We start from the raw sequence: 23,308 nt of genomic DNA on the forward strand, positions 1-23,308 counted from the left end.
CCTCTCTAAAGCAAGGCCCTTGCTATACATATATATATATAAAAGCATAATTATAAGGCTACGAAAACCAAACAAATTTTATTTTATAGTGATTATACACTTATATAAACATATTAATGGGTAGAATATTCAGATTCAGATTCAGATTTTTACAATAAACCATGCCAAATATTACACACTGGCCCTTTAACAGGAGTGCAAGGGCCATGCACACACACTTGAAGTGAAAGCATCCTGGAGCGCTTCCTTAAGACAGCAGCAGACAGCACCATCCTGTTTAATTTTTGTCCCCATCTAGGCATGATATATTAGGATTATCAACACGCTGAATGTGTTTCTGTTAGTAGTAGTTACCTAAACTTTCAGCACCATCGCTAATGTTACACCATGTGTCATCTAATGGTGTTATTCGGCTATTTTATTTTTTTGTGTTTACTTTAATGGATGTGCACGAGTGAGAAAACATGTTAAACTAATGTTACAGACTGTAGTTACAGTCTGTGACTGCTGTTACAATCTGTAAATAGTTCAAGTTAATTACCTCACCCCAAGGCTGATGCAAATATATATTTGCCAGTGATCATCTAAATTGCATATCACTCCATGTCAAAACCATTATTAGTTCAAAGTCTACTACTTCAGTAAAAATGCTGATTGTCCAGGTCAGGGAAAGGTTTGCTATGATATACAGTGAGTAAATTCATTTCTGTGTCACAGGTTAACTGGATACTCTAAATTGCCTGTAGGGGTGAATGTGAGCGTGAATGGTTGTCTGTATCTATGTGTTGGCCCACATGATTGAATAAAATATTTCAGTATTAGTGAGACAAGTTTTTGATAAATATGTTTGGGTAAATTGTATTGTTATATTAATTGAATAATAAAAAAAAAATACATTTAGAATAATTGATAAATTAGTCATTAGATTAATTGACTAATCGAAAAAATAATTGTTAGATTGTTCAATTAAAAAATAATTAAAATGATTATAAAACTGTGTCATTGGGGATCTGTGAAACCTGGAACTTGGTTAGCTTCGTTAGACTAAAAAGTATGGCTGTAAACAACTCAGAATTACGTCAGTTGATTCAGATTCAGCCGATTCATATGAGCATTTGAGGATTCTTTTTTTTCCCCTTAAAAAGTGCTGAGAAGCCCACTCTTTGTTGTTCTTGCTCCAGATTGTTTAACAGTGATTCGTATTCATTTGTTTTCCTCAATCTGACCTTATTTAAATAGGATGAAAAGGAGATTGATGTATTTCGAATACAACCTTTGACAGCATAGCACAACATGCGTGGGTCATTTACAGTTCTAGCATTCTCAGACAAAAATGTATTAAGTTGCTTCTTGAAATAATCACAAAAATCGTCATTCCTAAGTAATGTTATGATGAAACGCCACATGGTGGCTTTAATTGGAGTGTCAATTAGAGTTATTTTGGCAAAGACAATAGCATGATCTGACAATGGGTTAGAAATAATGTCTATCTGATGAAGCTGTGAAATGGCTGGGGTAGTGACTAGCAAATACTCTATTCTGGAGTAGGTTTTGTGTCTGTCAGAGTAGAAGCTATATTCTCTAGAGGTAGGATGTAAAGAACGATACAAATCTGTTAAACTGAAATCAGATAAGAGGCCCTGAAAAGCTTCAGTGGCAAGTTTCTGAGAGTGCTGGTCTCGAGGACAAGAACTGTCAAGTATAGGGTTTAGAGTAGCATTCATATTTGCGCCGATAATAATTGCAAATTCTTGCAAACTAGATAGGAGTTCAGTAACATCATTACAGAAAACAAGGTCGAATTGATAAGGTGCATATATGGATATAAAGACAAATTTCCACCCAGAAATGATGTTTTTTACATAGGAAATACATCCATCAGTGCTGCCATAATTTTCTAGTACTGTTAAGGATAAATTCCGTTTAAGAACAACAAGAGAGCTCCGGGTTTTGGTGTTAACCGAGGCAGATGCAGCTGTGTAATAGAATGTGTTAGAGAAACGATGGGGATCAGAATTCTTTAAATGGGATTCTTGTATAAAAGCTACATCTAGTTTGTGTCTACGGAGATAGTCTAGACATATAGCACGTTTAACAGGACTGTTTAAGCCATTTGTATTCCAACTTGCAATATTTATACTGAAGTTACTTGTCATAATATTTCATTTTAGCAGAGGTGAAAAACAGTTTCATTTGAAAGATAACAATAACAATAACTTCAGAGATCTTGCCCCCACCCCCAGGTCGCCATGAGCCCACATAAAAAAACAAAAACAAAAAAACAACCCGAAATTAAAATTTAACCCACCCACACCTTCATCCCTGTGAGTCCCACTAAGGAGTAGAACCCCTCCCCCCTCCCCCTATTTAACATAAGACACCTCACTTGAGAAAGTTGGCTTGGCATCATTTGCCTCTGCTCATAGCCCATATAAAGTGGAAGTATGCTTTATAGTCCAAACAACAAACAAAATGGAAAGATAAAAAAAGAAGGAATTTAAGCATCCTGGGATGTATCTCTGTCTTTAAAATTCAGCAATATCTGTTATTCCTAAACCCAACAAAGACCACACCCTGTGTAGTAATTATAGACCTTTGTCAATCTTGAACTCAGAAATTAAAATATATGCTCCCGTCTTGGCCAATTGCATAGAATCATATATGACTAAATTAGTCCATCATGACCAAATAGGTTTCATTAAGACATGTTCAGCCTCTAATAATATATATGTCGCTTATTGCATGCCATATATGCATCTGTAGGTACTACTTCACCCTGTGCCATTTTATCTTTAGATGCAGAAAAAGCCTTTGATCGGCTTGAATGGGATTATCTATGGATAGTTTTGGACCGCTTTCAACTGGGAGGGGTTTTCATTAAATTGATTCAAGTTCTTTATAATAACCCTTCAGCTGTAGTTGTCACAGCAAACAATACCTCCAATAGATTTCCCATCTCATGTTCATGCCGTCAAGGTTGTCCTTTAAGTCCACTTTTATTTGCACTGTCGCTAGAACCCTTAGCTCACAAATCAGACAACACCCTCACATTTAACCTATAGCTTTCCAAAACACCAGCCATCATATTTCGTTATACAGTGACGATATATTATTGTATGTGGACAAAGCTCCTACTGCCATTCCTTACATCTTGGAAACTTTTAACAAATTTGGAACCCACTCCGGCTATAAAATAAACTGGTCCAAATCTGTGTTGTTACCATTAAATTCTAATTTAGTCTCCTCCTTACCGGCACTTATTCCTACAGTGAAACAGTTTAAATGTCTGGGAGTAGACATCTCTCCCTGTCTTAATAGTAATAACAAACAATTACTGGGGAATTTATAAACGCATAGCTGCTGATCTGGAAAGATGGGCTCATTTCCCGATTTCATTTCAGGCTCGCGTCTCCACAGTGAAAATGGACATCTTGCCACGAGTGAATTTCTTCTCATCTATGTTGCCGTTATCACCACCTCTTAAATATTGGGAAAAGATTAATTTACTAATAACCACTTTCACATGGGGAGGGAAGTGACCCCGTGTCAAATTATCCACATTAAAACATCACAAATCTTCAGGTCTCTCGGTCCCCAATTTTAAACACTGTGCCTGGTCATTTGTTTTAAGACCTCTCTCAACCTGGTTTAACTCTGATGCTGTTGTGTCATGGGGATCTGTAGAAGAAAATTTAGTCTACCTTCATAGATTAATAGATTTAGTTCACTCTGCCATATCACTTAAACACGCCAAACTTCATTTTTGCCCCATCATCACTTATTTCTTGTCAGGATGGCGTAAAACAGAAAAAACATCTAACACAACTCAGTGGCATCTAAACAGCCCGATTTTTCATAATCACTCCCTTCTCTCTGGGTCTGCCCCATTTTCATCTCCATTTTGGAAGACTAAAGGTGTTCATGTCTTAGGAGATATCTTTTATGGTAATGGATTACGTTCTTTAAATGAACTGCAGGTTACTTTCAATTTACCTGCTTCATCATTTTTCTTGTACCTCCAGCTGAGATCTTCCATGAAGGCCTATGGTGTTCCCTGGAACACACCGCTTGCTTACTATCCACAGAATACATAAAATATTAAGTAAACAAGATCAAACAAAAAGTGTAGTATCAGAACTTTACTCTATGTTGTCAAAAGCTAGTTACAAACCTTTGTACATCCAGCAGGTGGGAACTGGGGGTACCCTTGGAGGATGACAGTTGGAAAAGAATATGGGGAACCATTGTTGACCCTTCCAAGAATCCAAATCATCAGCAAATACATTTTAACTTCACTCATAGAACATATCTTACACCTAGGAAACGTTACCTTATGAAACTTAATCCATCAGCAAATTGTGATTTCTGCCCAGACAATCAAGCTGGCTTGTTTATGCACATGTTTTGGGAATGCAGAGATGTAGCTAACTTTTGGAGACAAGTTTGTACTAACTAATCACAAATTTTAAATGTTGACATTCCTTGTTGTCCTACTATTTTACGCCTCAATGACATTTCATCTCTACAGCTGACATGTTCACAAAGATACATAATGTTAGCTGGTCTAACTGCTGCAAAAAAGATTTTAGCTCTTCGCTGGCACCCACCACATACAGTCAGTATGAAAAAGTTTGGGCACCCCTGACAATTTCCATTATTTTCATTTATAAATCATTGGGTGTTTGGAAAAGCAATTTCATTTTGATCTGTCAGATAACTGATGGACACAGTAATATTTCAGTAGTGAAATGAGGTTTATTGGATTAACTGAAAATGTGCAATATGCATCAAAACAAAATTAGACAGGTGCATAAATTTGGGCACCCCAACAGAAAAATCACATCAATATTTAGTAGAGCCTCCTTTTGCAAAAATGACAGCCTCTAGACGCTTCCTATAGCCTCTAATGAGTGTCTGGATTCTGGATGGAGGTATTTTGGACCATTCCTCCTTACAAAACATCTCCAGTTCAGTTAAGTTTGATGGTTGCTGAGCATGGACAGCCAGCTTCAAATCATCCCACAGATTTTCAATGATATTCAGATCTGGGGACTGGGATTGCCATTCCAGAACATTGTACTTGTTCCTCTGCATGAATGCCTGAGTAGATTTTGAGCAGTGTTTTGGGTCGTTGTCTTGTTGAAATATCCAGCCCCGGCATAACTTCAACTTTGTGACTGATTCTTGAACATTATTCTCAAGAATCTGCTGATATTTAGTGGAATCCATTCGACCCTCAACTTTAACAAGATTCCCAGTACCGGCACTGGCCACACTGCCCCAAAGCATGATGGAACCTCCACCAGATTTTACTGTGGGTAGCAAGTGTTTTTCTTTGAATGCTGTGTCCTTTTGCCGCTATGCATAACGCCCCTTGTTATGACCAAATTACTCAATCTTTGTTTCATCAGTCCACAGCACCTTATTCCAAAATGAAGCTGGCTTGTCCAAATGTGCTTTTGCATACTTTAAGCGACTCTGTTTGTGGCGTGTGTACAGAAAAGGCTTCTTCTGCATCACTTTCCCGTACAGCTTCTCCTTGTGCAAAGTGAGCTGAATTATTGAACGATGCACAATGACACCATCTGCAGCAAGATGATGTTGTAGGTCTTTGAAGGTGGTCTGTGGGTTGTCTTTGACCATGCTCACCATCCTTCGCCTTTGCCTCTCCGATATTTTTCTTGGCCTTCCACTTCTGGCCTTAACAAGAACTGTGTCTGTGGTCCTCCATTTCCTCACTATGTTCCTCACAGTGGAAACTGACAGCTGAAATCTCTGAGATAGCTTTTTTTAGCCTTCCCCTAAACCATAATATTGAACAATCTTTGTTTTCAGGTCATTTGAGAGTTGTTTTGAGGCCCCCATGTTGCCACTCTTCATGGGAGATTCAAAGGGAAGAAGAACTTGCAATTGGCCACCTTAAATACCTTTTCTCATGATTGGATGCACCTGTCTATGAAGTTCAAGGCTTAATGAGCTCACCAAACCAATTTTGTGTTCCAATTAATCAGTGCTAAGTAGTTACAGGTATTCAAATCAACAAAATTACAAGGGTGCTCAAATTTTTGCACAGCCTATTTTTCACATCTGATTTAATTTCATACAACAATATTGCTACACTAAAAATCTTTGTCTGGAAAATACCCCAGTACTCAGCTTTTATTAGAAAATGAATGGCATGCCACTGTGATCATTTTCTGTGAAGTCAGAGTAAATTGTTATGCAGTCTCAGAGGGGTGCCTAAACTTTTTCATACCACTGTATTCTTTCAGTCTCACAATGGATTAATACTTTTCTTGAGGTAATTAATAATGAGCTCTCTGTCGCCAAAATACACTGTGCTAACAGGAAAACAATCTCATCCTGGGCAGAGACACTAACTAAAGTTATGTCATTACAAATCTAATCAATAGTTAATATTGCTAAACTCTTGAGTGTTAGTTAATGGTTGTATTTGCTATGTTTTGTGGAAATGCGACAATCAGTTTTGTATATTCATTTTATTTTATTTTTATTGTTACAACTCTGACTCAACATATGTGCAATATATTTGTAATGTTAAGATATATGTATGTAAGTGGGTGTATGTATGCATGTATGTCTATGTATTATATGTATGCAGTACATGCATTTATATGTATATATATATATATATATATATATATATGTGGAGGTTAATCCTTGGTTCATAGAGCTCTTTGGGGAGGGGGGGTGGGGTGTAAGGTCACCATGGGAAGGGAGGAGGATGGTGAGCAGAAACACACATACAGGCACATGCTTATTTGTGGACTACACATCGTAGGTATTTTCATAACTGTACAAATCAAACAGTTAAATGCATGTGAACTTGGATCTGTTCAATCATACAAAACAAATAAAAACAACAAAAAAAGCTAACTGCGCTAACAACGGATGCGTCCATACAGCATGTTAAAACAAAGGCTTTTGTAACATGCTAAAAACACTGGAACCCAGGTATGTGACTCCATTCTGACCTAAACCTCACCCATCATTCCTTTTTGACTTTTCTGACTTTCTGACTTTCTGACTCAGCTCTGTTCTTTCTCCCCCTCAGTCCTCCTCCTTGGAGATTTTAATATCCACATTGACTCCACAAACTCCTCTGCAGCCACAGACTTCATTGATATACTCAACTGCTTTAATTTCTTTCAGATTGTCAGTTTTCCCACCCATAACCTTGGTCACACTCTGGACCTTGTTTGCTCCACTGGACTCACCTTGCATCATCACTCTGGATCCGACCTCACCATCTCTGACCACTTAGCCATCACCGTGTCCATTGACATCCCCACCCCACTGCCAAAGTAGATACGCACACTCACTTTCCGTAAACTAAACTCTGTCTCCCCTACCTCCCTCTCATCCTCCCTCTGAAAAAATATCCACTTCTCCCTTCATCGACCTTCACAGCCCCTTAGACCTCACAGACTACTACAGTCTCACTCGACCATCTTGCACCCCTCAAAAACAAAACAGTCTCCTTCACCAACTCTGCTTCCTGGTACACCCCAGAACTCCGTCTAATGAAAACTCGTGCCTGGCAACTCGAAAGACTCTGCAATAAAACAGGTCTCACAGTTCACCTGGAAGCCCTCAAGGACCATCTGCAGCAATACAAAAACACCCTTTCCTGTGCCTGACCCACCTACTACTCTCAACTGTTTCACTTTGGCTCTGGAAACCCAAAAGCACTTTTCTCCACTATCAACAAACTCCTCAACACCCTGGACAGCAGCTCCCAGTCATTTACAGTTCACAAATGCACCTCCTTCCTCTCATTTTTCCAAACTAAAATTGACAACATCTATAGTAACTTAACCAGCACTACATCTGCTCCCCCTCTACCCAGCTGCCCCCCTTTCTCCTGCCAACCATTGTCAGAGATCACCCCAGTCTCCCTTACAGACCTCTCTAAGCTCACCACTGGATTGAAAATTGCCACCTGCACCCTGGACCCCGTCCCCTCATACTTTGTGAAGGCCTGCTTTCCAGGTAATCATTGCAACAATTAACTCCATCCTGCCTACTGGCATTGCCCCACCATCTCTCAAAATTGCTGCTGTCACCCCGATCTAAAAATACCTGGACTCAACCCTGACATCCCAAATAACTTTAGGCCAGTCTCCAACCTACCCTTTCTGTCCAAACTAATGTGCTGTAGCCTCCCAATTGAAGTACCACCCCTCAGTCAATAACATATATGAAACATTCCAATCCGGATTTCGATCAAACCATAGTACTGACACTGTCCTCCTCAAAATCACTAATGACCTCCTTCTCTCCTCTGATAGCAGAAACCTCAACATCCTCCTCGACCTCAGCGCTGCCTTTGACACCATCAATCACTCCATCCTTCTCATCTGACTTGAAACGTCTTTAACATCACTGGCACTGCTCTCAACTGGTTCAAATCATATCTCTCTGACAGACTTCAGTTCATCTCCATCAATAACTGCAAATCACCTACTGCTCCCCTCCTCCAAGCTGTCCCCCAAGGCTCAGTTCTCAGTCCCCTCCTCTTGATCCTGTACCTATTCCCCCTTGGTCACATAATCCGCATGGTCACATGGTCTCCAGTTACACTGCATTGCCGATGATATCCAGCTCCTCAACTCCACCAAGACAATCTCCACTGCCACCCGCCCAACCCTGACAAACTGCAGAAATGAAATGAAATCATGGCTTCAAACCAACTTCCTCCAATTAAACTGCAACAAATCTGAAATTATCATCATTGGACCAAAAGCACTCACAAAATCCACCCATAGCTTCACCCTCAACATCGGCGGCTCCACAGTATCCACCTCCCCTCACATCCAAAATCTTGGCGTCATTTTTGATCAATCCCTCTCCTTCGACCAGCACTTTAACACCACCGAAACAGCCTTCTTTCACCTCAAGAACATTACCCGCCTCCGTCTATCCCTCACCACCTCAGCTGTAGAAACCCTCATCCACACCTACGTCACCTCCAGTCTGGACTACTGCAACAGTCTACTCTGTGGCTCATCTTCAAAAACCCTCAATAAGCTTGTTGTGTTATTGGTTGCCAAGATTCAAGGAGTCATGGCTCGAGACTTGAATTTTAAGACATACCAGCTGCCACTACCTGTCAACAAAAACAAAGACAACTATGATTAAATGCGGTTAGATGAAAGGACTGGACGGAGGCCATCATCAAAAATGCTCAAAGATGCAGCACACACTTCATATGAGGTTACGGAATAAGTATTTACTGTTGTTGAATAACTTTATGTGTATTAAGGGTTGTCATGGCCCAATCCCAATTCCTATCTTAACCCTCAATCTTAATTCTCAAGCTCAACCCTCAATCTCACTAGCCCTCAAAACCAAGTGTTAAGGGCTGTCTTGTGACTTTAAAATGGGACACCCCTCAAAGGCAAATATGTCTTAAGACTGTCGGGGGCAGCAATATGCCAAAACTCCGTCCAGTCTGTCAGTTCAAAGAAGAAGAAATATATGTCATCAGTAGTCGTCGATAAAAAGACGTGATGAGTTGTTTTTTTTCCCAACACTTTATTTAAATTCTTGTCCAAAACAAGCAGTGACAGACATGAACAGAACAAATATGCCAGGGTTAAGAGAAAAGAAAAAGAAATAAAATAAACAAACAAATAAATAAAAAAGTTCAGCAGCTCAAACAATTAAATTGTTTACATATTTTCAAAATTTACTCTTATGAATATGGAATTTTGCTAAGATAATAGATAGATTAATGATACAAAATTGTTTTTGTTTTGAAATGCTGACATCATAAAATCCCAACAGCACATCTTTGTACAGTAGTGAAAATAGAACATAAATGTTGCAACGAATATACTCGACAAAATCTTTCCAAAAAGTGACAGTATAGGGGCAGCTCCAAAACAAATGTACAGTTACCAAACTCGACAATGTCGTCTGCAGCTGTGCTGATTTCATATTGAAACAGAATGCTTGATCACTAGGGGAACAGTTGCCGTTGTGACTGAGAATTATGTTATGAATATGAACAGTTCACAAGTTACAAATTACTCACTCCCATAGTTTTTTTGGAGCCTGCTTGCTTTTTGTAAACTTGTCTTCATTGGTGGCCCTGAAATGAATCAGGGCTTGTGTTTTGTCTGGTGGCCCTGAAATGGAACAGAGATAACAACATTACTTTCTTTTATTTTTTATTTTTTTGGGCTACCTGTCAGATATTCGTTAAGTTATTAGTTTAGTTTCATGCAGTATTGCAAGTATTATCACAATGAATACTGTAGTCAACATCCAGCAGAACTGGTGAGGCTGTTTACACAGTCACACAAGTGTTATCTGGTGACTTTCATCCACGTTAACGTTTCACTCTTTGGGTTATAAGTTGATATTCAACCAAATAACCTGTACCACAACAACCGACGTAACTTATTCAGCGGAAAGTCACCAGATAATACGATCACTAACGTTAACCTGCAGCTGTAACGTTACCAGCTGCAGACTCTACGGCTACAGGAGATGACACCGTCCGGTCATCTTACAAAAATGTCGATGCAAACATTTCACGTATATTAAAACAACTTAACAACTACATTATCACTGAGAAAAATGACTTTTTGTAACTGAATGACAGCATACTCGGTTATCAGAGAACCGGGGTTACGTGCGGCGGGGCAGGCAAGCCGTCGCCCGTGACCAAAAATATGTGTGTTACGCTACAAAGAGGTCTATAGTCCATAAAATGACGTTAAACTAAGATAATGCAATGGTTATCATAATTTTAAAACAACTATTAACGAGGAAAATACTCACATTGATAACTCTGCTTCCTTACGCTTGTCGCCGCCATCTTGCATTGACTGAATCGTCTGTACTCGGCTGGGTTCGGCTGAGCTCGGCGGATGATACGCAAAGGATTCTGGGATAGCACTTATTGCCAAGGGTGGTCCTGGAAAATCTTAAAAGTGAGGGCCATACAGCCCTTATTCTTGACCCTCAACTCAACACTCTGAGAATCGGGACAGCACTAGCACTTCGCTGGAGTGCGGATTTTTGAGACTGAGGGTTAAGATTGAGGCTTAAGATAGGAATTGGGATTGGGCCCACATCTACCTCTTCAGACATTGGAGAGATATTAAGAGGAATGAGAATGGAATGAGGAGCCCTGTTGGTTGAAGAAGCGGAGTGATATATTTCTGCATGAATTAACGAACGGTTAGCTTAATCACACTTTCACTCTGCTCTGCACTCTGCTACTCCTCCAGCCTGCATGTTGAATTATCCTTGAGAAAGATACTGAACCCCAAATTGCTTACCGATGATGCTTCCATCGGTGTGTGTGTTAAAAATTGATTAGCAGGTGGCACCTTGTATGGTAGCCTCGGCCACCAGTTTATGATTATGTGTGTGAATGGGTGAAGGTGACTCGTAGTGTAAAAAGCACTTTGGGTGGTTGGGTGACTAGAAAGGCGCTATATAAATGCAGGTTCATTTGCCATTTACTAGTTTACATTGCATAAATTAGCCTAGTGGCTAGCGGACATTTTTTCTCTACTCATGGCTTAACAAATTACATTCAACATTATTATTTTTCTTACTCACTGGTGGTTTGAAGCAACTCTTACATTTCTTGCATTTCATACAGCACTTTCAAAATTTGAACATCTACAACTCCCGCCTCCCTCCAAAGTCCCATCCCCCTCCTCCTGCAACTCCACCTCCCTCCAAAGGCCTACTCACCCCTCCTCCATTACGTCCTCATTTCGTCTATGATAGACGTAGGCGTTGGCAAGGTAATGTTAGATACACGGAAGAGGAGAGCGAGTGTAATGATACAACCAAGACAGTCAAATGCAACCCCGGAGTTTTAAAACTCAACCAGAGTCAGTGATGACTGATGAGTTTTAGAATAAGGTTATAGTGCTATTGTTAAATAGTAGTGTTAACGTTACTAGGAAGTGGAAACGCACAAGGAAGATAACGTCAGTGTGTCAGAGGCTACGCTGCAGTAGGCCAACGTTAGCCTTTAGCAACTGGATGCTTAATTTTTTTTTTTATTTATTTATTTTTTTTAATTTTATATACTTTATTAATCCCCCTGAGGGGAAATTCAATTCAGTTTTTTCACTCTTGCTGTCAATTACGCACAGGTCCGAAAGACACACACATGCACAAACAGGACTCTATTCATGCACAAAGTGGAGAGATGTCAGAGTGAGGGGGCTACCTTGGTCAGGCGCCCTGAGCGGTTGGGGGGCTCGTTGCCTTGCTCAAGGGCACCTCAGCAGTGCCCAGGAGGTGAACTGGCACCTCTCCAGCTACCAGTCCACACTCCATATTTGGTCCGGATGGGAACTCGAACAGGTGACCGTCCAGTTCCCAACCCAGGTCCCTGTGGACTGAGCTACTGCCGCCCGCTGCTGTCTTATCATATATAACGTTATGAACTGAACTGAACTTCTTTGTCATTTTTATGCGCTGCACAAAAACAAAATGACATTTCGCATACCCCAAGCAAAGAGAAACAACAACAACAAAACAATTTGTGCATATAGTGCAATAGTAAGATGAAAAGGGTTGACATTTCACAGTCAAAAACTCCACATCCTGAGAGCAGATGATGTTACGCGAGCGGTTATGTCAGTCGGAGGCCTCCACGTGGGGAAGACAGACAGGACAGGAGAAAACTCCGACCAATCATTGCATTCGATCCATGTTAGAATGGTATAATTATAAGTTTTTATTTCTGGTGGAATTCACTTACATTTTAGTGTGCCATCAGCTCATTAATAGCATTTTAACCTAAACAAAGAAAAGTGTCAAATTTCCAGAAAGGTAAGTGTTGCTTTAAGTCACTGCATCTCCTGACAGAACAGCACGGTTGAATACCAGCCTGCATGCACGTTTTTTCAGCCTGACGTTGCTAAAACAGAGCAGCTAATGTTGCTAAAGCAAGAAGTTAGCGGAGTGAGAGGCTTGTCCAGCCAGGTAACGTTATGTTGTGTTTTATCTTGTAACAACATTGTTTACATACGCCATGTGCTCTGTCTGTTGTCCTGTATCTTCTCCGAAATCTAAAATATTTCCATTCTGCTGATTTACTCCAGAGTAAATAATGTTATCTTCATAGTCTTTCTCTTGGCTGCTTGCCATTTGCCTGCCACTGTTTGACAGTGACACAGACTTTCAAAATAAAAGCCTATGCTAAAGATGACGATATGGATCGATGTTTTCACTTTGTATCGATGATACTGGATTGTTGATTATTATATTGATATATCGATTCAGATTGATGGATCCTCACACCCCAAGTACCAAGTAGTGTGAATAACTGGAAAAAAGTTGAAACTTTATGAACCTGCGGCCTTTTGGCATTACATAGTGGGGTACCTCATTTTGTAAAGGTCTAAAGGCATTATATGACTGTTAGTGAGCATGGCTGATCTAATGTATAGGCAACACACCTGATAGTAAGCAGATAATGATGCTACATCATTAGAGCACCGTCACACATGATTGAAGTCAACATTGGCAAATTTTCACCTCCTGTTTTTGGCAACAAAGTTGCAACCTCAATTAGCACTAGTATGTGTGGAAAGACAGTGATTGTTGCTGTATCCAAACATATTGTATTAAAAAAAGAAGCTGCCCCACATGAGAGATGTTGCCTGACTGGCAGTGTGTCTGGAGACAGGCATGGAGCCTCAGAAAATGGAAAGTGTACCATTCACATCATATTTCTCGGTATTTATTAGCGAGATACCTAACATAAGCTAGGAAGTTAGCTTTCTGTGTGTGTCAAATCCGGTGTTGTCTGGCACTGCCTACATTCAACCCGAATATCACCTCTGCAAGCAATGGTCACTAGCATGCAGTCACTCATGTGTGACCATACTCTCAGGGTGAACAAAAAACAACCAAAAAGCCTACAGCAAATCAAAACCTTGAAATAAAACAATGGCAAGAGCTACACCAAATCAAATCACTTCAAAACAAGGTGATAATAACTGCTGTATCTCATACCACATTTCAGTTTTACATGCAGTTTTTCTGTTCAGTGTATTTAAAAAAACCCATGAAAACAATGTATGTGAGCCAAGGTTGTCTATGATTGGATGTTACTAACATATCTTTATCCCTTCTTCAACCTCAAGTCTCTGTTCAACCTGCTGGAGTTTCAGAGGCTGGTGCTCAACTATTCACCACCAGCCAGAGTCCACGACCTGCCTCGCAACCAAAAGGTAAGACCCCAACCTTTCTTCTCAGGTCCTCAACAGAGGAAAATGAAGCAGTTAGTGTGATGGGTGTTTTTTGGTTGTTTTTTTAAGCTTTTTAGTTCGATCACCAGTTTGTGTATGTTATGTGACCTCACAGCAGCTGTTCATATCCCTCCTTTAGCCTCACGCAGGCGCCAGTGTGGGTCACCATTCAGCAGCTGTGTGATTATGTGTCTTAGTCCTTGTGTTCACTCACTGATAGCAAGCTGCAAGGATTCCCACCCTTTGTAAAATGTTTGATGAAACCTTGGTGCCTCTCCACCAGGACTAACATGAACATTTAGAGGGAGGGGCTTTGGATTTGTCCTGGAGTTTTTTCAGATTTGAGATGCTCAAATTTGTCTTGCCACAGTCACCACTACATTGAAACATAAGTTATTAGTATGGAAAATATGGACAAACAAATGTGTTGAATGCTCACAATAGGAGTTTTAAAATCCTAACAATTTTGAAATGGAGTTGCATCATGCACATAGGAGAAACTTCACAGGTGTTCTCTACAATCTCAGACATGCACACACAACAAGATTTGAAAATAATGGTGTGTCACACACTACAGGCTTTTATGAAGACTAGCATGCCAAAGGGAGCCCCTCACATGTCTCTCACATAGTCTCTGATGAGACTGACTTGGTGCAACAACTTACTATTATGTTAGTAATGCTTTGCAGTGAGATTTTAACTGTTTTCATATTTGTCAACAGTAGTATGCTAACTAACATTAGCCTCAAGAGCTAGAATGTTTCCAAACATGTTTTCCTTGGCAACACACTCAGATGCTCCATAATGCTGTCACCATAATCATGACATCCGGATTTTAATTCCTAAGTATCAAACCTGTTTGAAAGTATGGCCCTAATGAGTCTGTGAGCAGTTGGGGAGGTTTAATACTGGATCTGTAAACCTCTGACATTACCAGATAATTTGGGCCCGACATCAGTACCGACCAAGGTCCCAGACCAGATTTCTCCTCCAATTGTTGGGAGGGGTTAACTTGCGATAAATTGTCCCAAAACTGTCATAGTCTGAGCTTGACTAAAGCTTATGCTGTGAAAGTGTGGTTTGAGAAAGTCATTTTTTTATATCAGTTGCCTTGGCCCAATCTATAACTCTCAAATCTTCATTCAAGTAGTGGTATAAATCACCAGTTTAATCATGATACAATATTAAGTCGATTCCTTGAACAACAATACAATATTTGCCAATGTTACAAAGTCTGCTAGATACAATTTTGAGACGTTGCGATTCAGGGGCCTGCAGTTGATATGAGATGGGATCATCTGCCCATTTAACACAATCTGTTATAGAGGAAGCTGCCATCCCTTTCTTTTTTACATTTGGCCATCATTCAAACAACACATGAATAATAAAAGCACTAAAGTTTACTTAAAAATGGACTCCACTAACACACATAAAACAGCATACGGAATAAGTTAACCTTTAGGGCTTTCTGTCAGAAAGTATTTTCTTAAAAAAATGTTTTCATTTTTACCCAAACCATCATCTTTTTCATAAAACCTAAAGCTCTGAAGGCAAACTTCTCCCAGCAGCCATAAAATATGGAGGATTAACAACAATGTAATTTAACAAAAGTATCAAATTCAGCTCAGTAATAACTGTCAAGGTTCAGAGACAAAACAGTCGGTTTTGCTAGTGACTCATTATTAGCTTAAGCATGTTTACAGTGCATAAATTAGCCTAGTGGCTAGCACACTTTTTCCCCTCTACTCAAAGCTTAACAAATCACATGTATCTTGATTATTTTTCTTACTTACCATTGCTTTAAATCACTACATCTCCTGAAAGAACAGCATGGTTAAATTTCAGCCTGCATGCACGTTTTTTTCAGCTGAACATTGTTAAAACAGAGCAGCTAATGTTGCTGTAGTGAGAAGTGAGATGAGTGAGATGCCCATCTAGGCAGGCACGTTGTGCTTTGTCTCATAACGACTTTGATTACATATGGCACATGCTTTGTCTGTTGACCTTTATTTTCTCCTTTATCGAAAATATTTCCACACTGCTCATTTATTCCCAAGAAAATAACGTTATCCGTCTCTTTCTCTTGGCTGCTTTCCATCTGCCTGCTGCTGTTTGACAGTGACACAGAATTTCAAAATAAAGGTGTAATCTTAAAGGGACATTGTGGAGCATTTTCTAGTTGTTTATTGGCAAAAATCGATGTCTGCATTCATAAAAATGTCATCACTGGTGTATTATTACCTCCACCAATAATCTGGCTTATTCTCGTAAAAGGAGAATTTCGGATTTGTTTGTACATTGGGCGGGTAAGTCGTGTGGGGGGGTTCCATAACGTTTCGCTATCTTGAAAATACATCCGCCAGCAAGGGACATATAGCACTACCAGGGAATAGCCCCGCCTTCAGCGTTTTCGTTGAGAGCCAGGCCAGCGCTGCGTGACTGAGAAGCCGAAGGAGAGGAGCAAGAGGCGCTTCGCTACTACCCCAGCACTACTGCAGCATAACAAAGTCCCATTCTTTGAGCATAATGCAGGATCATGCATATGCAGCATCACAGGAGACAGAATCCTCGTAACCAAGAAAGTGGCATCAAAAAGGCAACGTGGCCAGCAAATTAAAAAAAACGAGGGTCAACATCGGGGTAGCCTTTCCCAGGTGGAAAGAGTTGCTGAAGGAGAAAGGTAATGCAATCACAGACAGTGATGCGAGGAGAGGGATGAGGTGTGTGAGGTTGAGCCACTTGTCAGTTGTCAAAAGACAAGACGTGATTGGTTTGTTTCGATTTACACCCGCCCCGACAGTCATACATTGTAAACACAGCTAGCATGGTGAGAAGGGGGTTTGTCAACTCGCGTCGCGTATGTCTTTGTAGGAGCCTGAATGAATACTTAATGAAGTATCGAATGGCATGGTTTCATCAATGTTATCATAGCTTTTTGGTACACAGCGGCTACCAGTGAGGTGCTAGAGTGCGCTATCCGTTTGAATGCAATATATGATTTCAACGTTAGATGGGAGAAATTCCTACACACTGTGGCTTTAAGATGATGACATGGATCAATGTTTTCACTTTGTATAGATAATATTGGATCGTTGATCATAGAATATATATATTGATCCAGGTCAATGGAACGTTATACCCTTACATTCAAGCCCACTTGAATTTAATGTTAGGTAAGAAAAAAAAAATCAAAATGCTTTGTTTTTCTTTCCAGAATAAATATTAACAGTAAGACCTCTTAGCTAGGATAAGATGGTGATATTCTATTTTTGTGTTAATGTAAATAAGTTTCATAAAACCAACAATGCATTAGTCTGTCTCTCCATATTTTCCACTGTCCTCAGCCTGTCTGTTGTTCTTACTGTTGATATGAATCTGTAAGAATGGGTAAACTGCTGGGTACTGTACTAGTACTGGAACTTTTACTCTATTAGTAGTAAATAGTGCATTTGCAGGAGAATATTTTCAGTGTTCCTCATCTCAGAGGATCACTGAAAATATTTTTTTTTTTTGACCTGACTTTTTGCTTCACAAAATTGTTGTTTTACTCTGACCAGGAACACAGGAACCTGCCCTTCATGCAGGAGCTGAGGAACCTCTTCTCCCTCATGGTTGGGTCCAAGAGGAAATATGTGGATCCGTCACGAGCTGTGGAAATCCTCAAAGACGCCTTCAAGTCCAGCGAGTCACAGCAGGTAAGCCTCTGTCTGCTATGACCTGCTTGGCATAATACAACCCTTAATTCCAAAAAAGTCGGGACGCTGTATAAAACAGAGTGCAGTACATCTGCAAATACTATTTGACCTATATTTGATTGAATTCAGTACAAAGACAAGATACGATTCAAGCTTAAAGGCACTATGTGTAACAATTTCAGTTGTTCTTTGAGACAAACAAATTTTGCAGTCAAAAGTGTGTCCTAGTTCTTTTAAAGAAAAGATGACTCCTGATGAAGGTCCATGCTTGACCGAAACGTTGACGAATAAATAAAGCAGAGTAAAAGTGAGTGCAGGAGTCATCTTTTCTTTAAAAGTACAAGTCCAAGGGGATCAAGTCCCAGCACCACAAAAAAAACAGTGAGAATGTGCATGTTCATTGAACTTTGAAAAGTGTGTCCTAGCACATGTGTATTTACCTCCATCAGCGTATCTAAGTATGTCCGTAAGCCCTGAAATTCTCATTTACATATACATTGCGACAGGTGTCTCATCATGTACGTGCACCATCTTGAAAATACAGGTATATACAGGGACACACTTGAGAAATACGGAATCGCCTTTTGCGTTTTCACTTGTCGGTTTCCGGTTTCCGCCTGCAGGTAGAGTGACGAAAAGCAGCAGCAAGCAGGCTTGTCACAAGTGCTGGTGCATTTGAAATAAGGCATTGTAAACACAGCCACTCCATGAATTATCGGATGACATGGTTTCATCAATGTTATCATAGCTTTTTGGCACACAGCAGCTACCCTTGTTGCAATACACGTTTGAAACAGCGCTGGAGTGCGCTATCCATTTCAATGCAATATACGATCTCAGCACTAGATGGGAGATTAACTTTTTTGTCCCACAGAGTGGGGAATTTATCTTGGGCTCTACACCCATACTGCAGCAATAAAAATAAAACATGCAACATAGTACATAAACTAGGGCTGGGCGATATGGCCTAAAAAAAAAATCTCTGATTCACGATTTAAATTGATTTTTTCCCCTCCTAGTTTAAAAAAAAATATTTGCGGCCTGGTAGCACATACCTGGCGGCCAAAACTTTCAGCATGTGAATAAACCCCATCTTTTCCACGGTAGCCTATATATGGACACCATATCTCTTGCAATATACATGGCGACTGCATCTGTGATCGCTTTCCACCGGACCCCTTTCTTATCATACGGCAGTGTTTCCCCTACCATCATATTGGATCAAGTCATTTAAGGTTACCTTTCCTATAGAACAGGTCTATACGTTGTCCTTTTATTAAACAAACTAAATAGCGTTATGTTACAGGCTGAGCCTGATGTGTGTGGCTTGTGTGTGTGGAGTTGTGTATGTGTGTAGTTGATGCTGGAGGTATGAGACGTTAGTGCGCCGGGTGTGGTGTGTGACGTCAGACGGATGCGCCCCAGGAAGAAAGTGAGGCATGTGCTCTGTTGTTTACATCGAGCAGCCACAGTGAAGAAGCCTACGCAGTTCTGCATGCTGTTTTTGAGTTATTTCCCTCTATGTAAAAGTCAGACACTGATGAGAGAGGCTGTGCATCATCCCTGCAGTGCTGAAAATAAAGTGCCGTTCTTTAAAGCAGGCTAAGTCCCGTTGTTTATGTGTTGTTGCCACAACGAGCTAACACAAGCTAAAGGTCTTCGGAGGTCCCTTTACTACGGTTCGGGGGTCTGCCAGCTCGGCGTTGTTAACACTTATTTATGTTATTTACACAACGGCATGTCATTTATGTCCCTAGACGGTGCGCGTCTAAAATCCTCCTCTGCTCTCTGTGTCGCGCACGGCAGAGTTCGGCCCTGATGCGCACACACACACACACACACACACACACACACTCATAGACACAGGTGAGCACACAAAAGTGCTGAAGAACCCGTTCCCTTTCTTGAGAACGAGTTCTTCAGCGCTCGCTGCCATGTTGTTTGTGTATCAAGCGCGCAGGGGGCAGGGGTGAGCCCACTCTGAACTACGGGAGCCCAGCGTGGAGCAGCGGTGGCGGATTTTAAATAGAAACTCGATTTTCATTAAAACAAATCGGCCTAAACTACAAATTCGAATTAATCGATAAAATCAATTTATCGCCCAGCCCTAACATAAACAAATCAACATTATACACCAACATAGCAATGACTTAAGAAACACAAAAAGATAAATGAATAAATAGCATCAAATGCCAATATTGTAACTAAAACAAAGTATAATTAATCCGCAAATTGATAAACTTTATTTATTTTTTGCATACATACAGTCATTCTGATTTTGATGCCTGCAATATGTTATAATAAAGTTGGGACGGCATGTTTACCGCTGTGTTACATCACCTTTCCTTTTTTTAAAGGGAACTGAGGACACTAGTTGTTGAAGTTTTGAAAGTCAAATTCTTTCCCATTCTTGATTGATATACGACTTAATTTGTTAACAGTCTGGGTTCTCCATTGTCATAGTTTGTGCTTCATAATGTGCCACACATGTTCAATAGGAGTCAGGTCTGGTCTGCAGGCAGGTCAGTCTAGTATCTGCATTCTTTTGCTATGAAGCCACACTGTTGGAACACGTGTAGAATGTGTCTCATTGTCTTGCTGGAATAAGCAGGGAAGTCCCTGAAAAATATGTTATGTGGAGGGCAGCATATGTTGCTCCAAAACCTGTATGTACCTTTCAGCATTCATGATGCCTTCACAGATGTGAAGTTACCCATGATGCCATGGGCACTAACATGCCTTAATACCATCACAGAAGCTGGCTTTGTACTTTGTCCTGGTAACAACCTGGATGGTCCATTTTTCTCTTTTGCCCGGTGGACACGACATCCATGATGTCCAAAAACAATCTGAAATGTGGACTTGTCAGATCACAGCACATTTTTTTACTTTGTGTCAGTCCATCTCAGGTGAGCTTGGGCCCAGAAATTCATTAACATTTTTTAAAGCTCAACCCTTGGGCCCGAACGATAGTGCATCCAAATTCACACCTGTTCTTCTCTATGGATTTTCTCCGCGACCGTGCATCATAGCGAGAAGGCACGCATATCATCGTGAAACAGTGGAACCGTAGCTTTCTGACAAGACCAAGCACTTGTCGGTAGTCCAGTGTTTTCACAGTGAAAAAAAATGATAAAGTTACACTAAAATTATGTATAACAAAGCTTTCATACAGCTTTGCACACGCATTACTGTTGGATGGATTACTCGCGAATGCAGGGTTGCACAGAAATGCCACGCATATCACATGAAAGCGCAGGACTGGAGCTTTCCAGTGATATCACACACATCATTGTGCTGTCATCCCATCACGCTGTAAATACAGATCAATTGTCTACAAAATAAAAACCTGAAGAATTTCTTTACAGTCCATTAAACAGATCTTGTTATCAGTCACTTCATATAGTGAGGAATATCGTATCTTACCATGTCTTAGGCTTGCGTTTGTTTCTCCCTGTCTATCCACATTTGTAGTCCGGCTTTCAAGATGCAAATATCTCCATATTGTCCAGTTGACACTCTGTCAAACTTTGTATGACAAGACCAGCGCACTTCACTTTTGCGCACCCAGACAACTGTAGCCTAATTATGCATGCGTGACAGGGCAGTAGTCATTATATACATATATATATATATATAAAACTGAAACTGAAAAAAAAAAGTTCAGGTCAGGTCAAAGAGCAGCACGGAGCACAGAGAAGTAAGTCATGATCATGTCGACAAGAGAACAACCAGAATTTTTTTTTACTGCAAAGTGGCAAATATTATCTAAGAGGAGATCATTGCACTTGGCTGACTATTTTTCAATTATCTTATATGTAAATATTGCATGTTTCTTTTAGATAAATTACATTTTTGACTTGTGAATGAGTCAATGGAATTTCTTGCAATAATGAAAAAATACTGGCAATTATGTCCGCCTGGCACAAACCACAAGTTTTGGACAGCTGGGAAGTGACAGAATGTCCCAGCGTCATGGTTCTTATATTACCAGATTCCAGAGAGTCTCCCCTCTTCATATATGGCAGAATAACTTCCAACTTGCTATGGTGAGATACATGTAAAAATGTAAGAATTTAGTAACACAGATTTGTTTTTTTCATTGATATAAAAATTAATATAAAATACAGGCACATAGAAGGACATGGAATGATGACAAATTTGGATAGCCCAGATTGTCCTGAAAAAAAACAAGATATAGCATGTGTATGAAGCCTTTATAATGACTGTGATATGCGTTTAAAAGTAAAGGCAGTAAAAATACCCCAAAAAAGGGGTTTAAAAAATGCAATTATCACAAAGGATTATGCCACGCAATAGACCCAAAAACAAAAAATCGAGTAGTCAGAGTTGTCATATTGATATTTAAGATTTGTTTGATTCATGATGTCAACTCACATACTGAGTAAAATGCAAGAAAAAAATCCCATCTTAAAAGTTGTTGTTAGCCTTTGAGAAACACAGTGAAATAGAATAGAATAGAATAGAATAGAATAGAAAACTTTATTGTCTGGAACCAAAAGGCAACAGAAATTTGTCTTTGACAGGGCTCAACACCAGGTTTACACACACACAGAAGACATTTAAAACACATCCAAGACATTTACAGGATCTAAAAACATGCAAAAAAGGTACATCAGATGATACAAAACACTGACACTTAAAAGAAAAGAAAAGGACAAGTCATGATCAAGGCACTGTAATTCCTCTGCTGTTGAGGGCTGTTATTGCAGTTGGAATGAATGATTTTTTTGTAGATGTACATTTTTTCTCTGTCTGTAGCTGCTAACTATTAACTAGTAAAGATGAAAATGCAGCCTTCCATTTAGAGTTGGAGTTGAGAAATGTAAACCTGCCACTGTAGGAACAGTGGTTACATTACCTTTGAAAACTGTCTATGTCCACACATGGTAGATGGTAAATGGATTGCACTTGTATAGCACCTTTCTCGTCTTCCGACCACTCAAAGCACTTTCTACACTATGAGTCACATTCACCCATTCACACACAAGGCTATCTTACAAGGTGCCACCTGCTACTCAGTTCTTAACACCCTCACGGAACAACCATTGGGAGCAATTTGGGTTGTGTATCTTGCTCAGAGATACTTTGACGTGGGGACCGGAGTAGCTGAGGATTGAACTGTTGATCTTCTGATTAGTGGACAACCTGCTCTTCCTCTTAGCCACAGCCGCCCACGCATGTGATAGGTGGCACTTAAACAAATACAGTGGTGTGAAAAAGTGTTTGCCCCCTTCCTGATTTCTTACTTTTTTTGCATGATTTCCACACTTAAATGTTTCAGATCATCAAACAAATTTAAACATTAGTCAAAGATAACACAAGTAAACACAA

At 40.0% G+C, this 23,308-nt stretch overlaps 1 protein-coding gene across 9 annotated transcripts in view; it reads left to right on the forward strand.

Moving 5' to 3' along the window:
* The window catches only part of usp25 (ubiquitin specific peptidase 25), a 242,263-nt gene that overhangs the window by 65,606 nt on the left and 153,349 nt on the right, over positions 1-23,308 (forward strand). For all 9 annotated transcript variants that reach the window (XR_007569272.1, XM_050035507.1, XM_050035499.1 and 6 more), the window contains 2 exons: positions 14,154-14,240; positions 17,816-17,953. Coding sequence is in view for 8 of the 9 variants with exons in the window: in XM_050035507.1 (XP_049891464.1) it covers positions 14,154-14,240; positions 17,816-17,953 (225 nt within the window). In the remaining variant the exon portion in view is untranslated. The remainder of the gene's footprint in view (positions 1-14,153; positions 14,241-17,815; positions 17,954-23,308) is intronic.

Source organism: Epinephelus moara, chromosome 3 (assembly GCF_006386435.1).
Source record: "Epinephelus moara isolate mb chromosome 3, YSFRI_EMoa_1.0, whole genome shotgun sequence".
NCBI lineage: Eukaryota > Metazoa > Chordata > Actinopteri > Perciformes > Serranidae > Epinephelus > Epinephelus moara.